Source organism: Corvus kubaryi, unplaced genomic scaffold (assembly GCF_017639235.1).
Source record: "Corvus kubaryi isolate FWS band 111438036 unplaced genomic scaffold, C.kubaryi_AGA036_p1.0 37387, whole genome shotgun sequence".
NCBI classification, from domain to species: Eukaryota; Metazoa; Chordata; class Aves; order Passeriformes; family Corvidae; genus Corvus; species Corvus kubaryi.
The window spans coordinates 7,018,446-7,023,482 of record NW_024581129.1 but is presented as its reverse complement, the minus strand read 5'-3'; the positions used below and the strand labels follow the sequence as shown (position 1 = coordinate 7,023,482).

General features: G+C 62.2%; 1 protein-coding gene across 3 annotated transcripts; it reads right to left on the bottom strand.

Moving 5' to 3' along the window:
• Nucleotides 1–384: 384 nt before the first annotated feature.
• RPUSD1 (RNA pseudouridine synthase domain containing 1) lies at nucleotides 385–5,003 on the bottom strand. 3 transcript variants are annotated; one of them, XM_042037422.1, is made up of 6 exons: nucleotides 4,945–5,003; nucleotides 4,063–4,254; nucleotides 3,849–3,972; nucleotides 3,262–3,364; nucleotides 3,078–3,179; nucleotides 385–2,911 (listed from the first exon to the last, which is right to left on the bottom strand). In XM_042037422.1, coding segments are annotated over exons 1-6 (924 nt in total). In that variant the 5' UTR covers nucleotides 4,947–5,003; the 3' UTR covers nucleotides 385–2,510. The 3 variants fall into 3 exon arrangements, with proteins under 3 accessions (XP_041893356.1, XP_041893358.1, XP_041893357.1); XM_042037424.1 differs by having other exon boundaries at nucleotides 4,919–4,965; XM_042037423.1 differs by lacking the exon at nucleotides 4,945–5,003 and adding an exon at nucleotides 4,472–4,912.
• Nucleotides 5,004–5,037: the final 34 nt, after the last annotated feature.

The window sequence follows — 5,037 nt, the reverse complement described above, 5'->3', positions numbered from 1 at the left end:
CACCCCCTAAACCCCCTCAGCCCTGGGGCTGCTCCCCACCTCCTTGCCAGGCAGTATTCCCAAATCAAGAGCTTTTCTCCTGCTCTGCTCTTTGGTTTGGGACAATCCCAGTGGCTGGGGACAGGCAGGGACAGGACGGGGCAGTGACACCTGCCCCACTTCCTCCATCAGCCCCGGCCACCTCTGTTACCAAACTCGGGAGGGCTCTGGAGCCGCTCATCTCGGCGGTTTCGGCCGGGGCAGTTCCAGCAGGGCGGGCAGGAATTCTGCCGCTCACACAACAGGTTGGCCGGGTCCGAGCCCCGGGGCCGCTCCCGCGGGGCCGGTCCGGGCTCATTCCTGGAAGCCCCCGGGAGCGCGGGACGGATCCAGAGACCGGAGAGCGAAGGGCAGAGACACGTTTAATACAGCAAATACACCAACACAGGAACTGCAGAGTGCACAGGACATCACAGCCATGCCACAACCCCGGGGCACGAGACGGGTCACAGCCGCGTGGGCAGGAGGGAGCAGGACGGGGACACGGCCCCGGAACGCCCGGGAAGGGCGCCTGGAAAACCTCCTCTGCCGGGTAAGGAAAGTCCCTATTTACCTGTGGTGCTGGGGAAAAGCAGCACACGAAGGGTAGAGTGGGGTGTGGGGGCTCCTCGGTGCAATCACAGGGTGGGCTCGGGGTGCCAGCCCCATCTACATCCCCATGTCCCCACCCCTCATCCCGGCTGTGTTCCCAGCAGGGACCGCTCCCACAGCGGGGCCTCCGGGAACGCCGAGTCCCTCCTGTGACGGGCAAATGTCCCCTGTCACTCTTCAGCACCTCCCGGGCGCATCACCCCGCGGTTCTTTGGCAAACACGTTCATTGTGCTCATTCCCAGCTGCGGGACCTGCCCGCCCCGCCTGGCCCCTCCCGGCCCCTCCCGGCACAGGGGACGGGCAGGGACGGGGCCTGGCAGCAAGGAGAAGGGGCTCCTGCTCCTTCAGCCCACCCCGAGCCCTCTGGCACCAGCTCAGAGCCCTCGGTGCCACCCAGTGCCCAGGCTGGCACCTCAGGCCATCCCCACGCTCCAGTGGTGGCACCAAGCCACGAAAGGAAGGGACACGTGGGACAGGTGATCCAATTCCCCCCGGGATTCTGGTGACTTGCAGGGTGTGTTCATCCACAAGGAGAGGCCTGTGACTTTTTATTCCCCCTCAGGGTGGGAATATCAGTTGTGTGAACCCCATCAGGTGCATTTTGTATGGGATGGGACTGGTGAGGTGACAATAACTCTGGGCATGTGCTGATGTGGTCCTTGAAACCTCTGGGCTGGGGCTGTGTGGCTCCAGCCCCTCTGTCCCTCCCCAGCTGTCCTGTTCTCCTCATTTCCAAACATCCCCCAAGGGCTGCAGAGGATGAGCAGGATGCAAAGGGGAAAGCAAAGCAGGATGACCAGCAAAGCAAGGGCACTTCCAAGGAAATTTCTTGGCATCTGTCAAAGCTGAGCTCCTGCCTGCTCTTCCCATCAGTTCTCAGCCTTTTTTCAGCTTTATCCTTTTCCTACTGCTCCAGAGCTTTCCCAACTGCCCACCTGAAGGACCTGCCTCCAGGACCCTCTGGAAACCTGCCAGGCAGGAGCCACCCCACAGGACCAACACAGGACACTTATCCCTCCTCATGTGGGTGAGCAGAAAGGGACTCGTGTCCCCTGACCTGTCTCAGCAGGGATACAAGCAGGAAAGGCAGTGCTAGTAGAAGGAATAATAAAATCCATTAAAAAAGCTTTGGGCTGCTGGCTCTCCAACCACAGAAGTACTAAAAATACCTCATTCCTGAGACCACCCGTATTTTACAAACCCTAAAAGACTAGATTCTTTTCCTAGAAAATTGAAAAAAGTTTAAAATCCATTGGTATCAACACCTTCACCTTCACCAAACCTTTAAAAAACCCCCAGGTGGGCTGAGGGAGGGAGGGGGCGAGGGGCAGGGACCTCTCCACGCCCATCCCAGTCCAGTTCCACAGGACACCCCGGGACTGCGGGGCTGTCAGTGTCCCCAGGCTGTGCTCCAGCCCCCAATCTCCCTCCTCCCACACGACACAGCAGCTTGGAGGGAAGGGAGTGGGAATGGGGGACACAGACACCAGAGCTGCACCCAACACGTTCTCCCCTCCCTGTGCTGGGCTGCAATTCCACATCCAAGCACAGAGGGGTTCTGGGAATGTCCATGGCAAAGGCAGTGTCTGGCTGTGCCTGAGCCCCAGGACAGGCATGGAAAGCTTTGGGGTCACTCTAAGCTGGAATGTGACACTGACTGTGCTGCTGAGGCCCAGGACTGGGAAAGGCACATCCCGTGGCCAGATGGATGACGGATGTTACAAAATAACCCCACCTCAACCGCTCCTAAAATCTGCCTGATCCCAGCCCGGGAGCGAGGGAAGCCATACAGGGAGTGCAGGTGTGGAGTCAGCGCTGGGCTCTGTGGGGATCCACTGGGACAAGGATGGAGCTGGAAGTGCAGGGATGTGCTTTGTGCTCACTCCAGAGCCCACTCAGCCAACCACTGCTCACACCGCGCCCGCTGCTCCTCCGTCTCCTCCCTCCTGCCTTCACTCCCCGCTTCCTCCTCTCCGGCAGCACGCTCGGCTTCCCAGCCCTCCTCCTCCTCCTCCTTCTGCGTCCCCTTGTCCTTGAGCTCCTGGATGATGTCCTCCAGCCGCTGGGTGACGTGCTGGGGCACCCAGTTGCTGTCCATGGCGTTGACGAAGGGGTCGGGCGCGCACACCTCGATCAGCTCCTTGCCGGTGGGAATGCGCAGGTAATAGGCGTGGAGCATCATCCTGTAGGGATTGCTGTCCTGCCTCTGGCTGTAGGTGAAGTCCCCCACGATGGGGTGGCCAATGGCGCTGCAGTGAACCCGAAGCTGGTGAGTCCTCCCTGGGGGGAGAGTGGGAATCAAGGACAGGGAATATCTGAGTCCCTCCTTCAGGGTGCACCTAATGGCATTTGTCCCCTGAGGCAGAGAACCCCGAGCATGGCAGTTCTCAGCTTCCCTCATCCCTTTCCAGGCTCTGCTCTGTGCCAGAGCCGCCCCTGTCCCCACCTGTCAGTGGCTGCAGCAGCACTTTGGTGACGGGGTCTCCGCTATAGAATCCGTGTTCCAGCACGATCAGCTCTGACTGGCACGGCTTGGGATTCTCACAGCCTGCAACGAGATCCACAGGGTGTTTGTGATCCCCCAGCACATCCCAGGGGGTGTGGGCAGAGCAGGGAATGGGGCTGCTCACCCTCTGTCCCCTCGATGCACATCATGTGCGTCATGCCCTCCGTGGTGTTCTTCCCGATGGCGTAGCGGATCGTCATCCGGCTCTGGCTCACGTGGCCCCTCACCTGGGGGCAGGAACACGGTTTGAAACTGGGCCCTCACCCACCCCTCAATGACAGGAATCATGGAATCACAGAAGGGGTGGGGTTAGAAGGACCTTAAAGTCCACCCATTTCCCAAAACCCAAGTCCTTGTCAGGGACAGGAACACCTTCCACTATCCCACTGTGCTCCAAACCCCAAATCCAACTTGGCCTTGGACACTTCCAGGGATGGGGCAGCCACAGCTTCTCTGGACACCCTGTGCCAGAATTCCTTCCTAGTATCCAACCTAACCCCACCCTCTGGCAGTGGGAAGCCATTCCCTGTGTCCCGTCCCTCCATGACCTTGTCCAAATCCCTCTCCAGCTCTCTTGGAGCCCCTTTAGAGCTCTGAAAAAGGGACTCTAAGATCTCCCTGGATCCTTCTCTTCTCCAGCTGAACACCCTCACCTCCCCACATTTCCCTCACAGCAGAAGGCCAAGGCAGGCCGTGGCACGGAGGGCTCACCAAGGCCAGGTAGGCTTTGGTCACCAGGCGCTCCTTGAAGCACTTGTAGGCGCTCCCCGCCGCCGCTTTGTTGAGCGCCACACACAGGGCCCCGCTGGTGGAGAAATCCAGCTGGTGGCAGAACCTGGGAAGCATGAGGGTTGAGGAGCATCCTGGGGATCTCAGAAGTGTCCCCAGCTGAGAGCAGAGCCGGGCTCAGTGCCCAGCTGCTCACCTGAAGCCGTAGTAGGTGTCGGGGTCGGCCAGCTCGGGGAAGCGGTGCTTGAGCTGGCTCTGCAGGGTCAGCGTCTCGTACCACATCTTGCTGTCGATGCGCAGGTCCCAGTGCTTGTTGACCACGATGAAGTCGGAGCTCTGGTACAAGATGGACAGGTTGTCGATGGTGCCCGGCTCCATGGCCAGTGCCCTGCACGGGAGAGAGAGAGGACGGGGGGGATTGGGGTGAGTGGAGCGAGAGCTGCAGCTGTGGGATGGGCACAGCAGTCCGGGAGAGACGGGACGGGCAGGGAGCAGGGCCTGGAGGAGGGATATCGCAGTAGGGAATGGAGATGTACCGGTGCTGCTGAGGTAGCAGGGTCACCCTGCAACCCCGCTGTCACCCTGCCCGTGTCCCCCAGCCTCACCGGTGTCACACCATGTGGATGCAGGTCCCACAGCGGTACGGATGCTACAGCAGCGCTACAGCTGCGGCCATCCCGCTGTCACACCGCACGGCTGCGCCACTGTTCCGCTGTCCCGGGACGCCCCGGCATCACGCGTGGATGGCCCATCCCTGTCCCGCTGTCACGCGTGGAGGCCCCGCAGCCGCGCGGTGCCGGCTCTGCCCATCCCCACGGCGGCGATCGGCCTCGCCCCCCTCCCCGCTGCAGCCCAGCCGCGATCGCGGCGGCTCCGCTGGAGGGCACGGCACGGAGTGGACGCGGGGCGGGGACACGCACGGCGGAGAGGACGCGGGACAGGGCTGAAGTGACCCGGGACAGGGCGGAGGGGACCCGAGACAGGGCGGAGCTGACCCCGGACACCACTGAGGGACCCGCGCGGCGCCCCCGCTGCCCCGGCCCCGCCCGCACCCGCAGCGCCTCCCGGCAGCGCTCACATCGCGTCCAATCAACGCCGCCCCCGCTGCGTCCGGCCGCGCGCCGCGCCCAATCAGCGCCGGCCCCGCCTCCGCCGCGCGCGCCGTGGCCAA

Coding starts and splice junctions, on each gene's coding strand:
- RPUSD1 (XM_042037422.1), bottom strand. Junction 3,365..3,848: donor CCAAAGCCTACCTGGCCTTG/GTGAGCCCTCCG, acceptor TCCTGCCCCCAG/GTGAGGGGCCACGTGAGCCA. Junction 3,180..3,261: donor GTGCATCGAGGGGACAGAGG/GTGAGCAGCCCC, acceptor ATCTCGTTGCAG/GCTGTGAGAATCCCAAGCCG.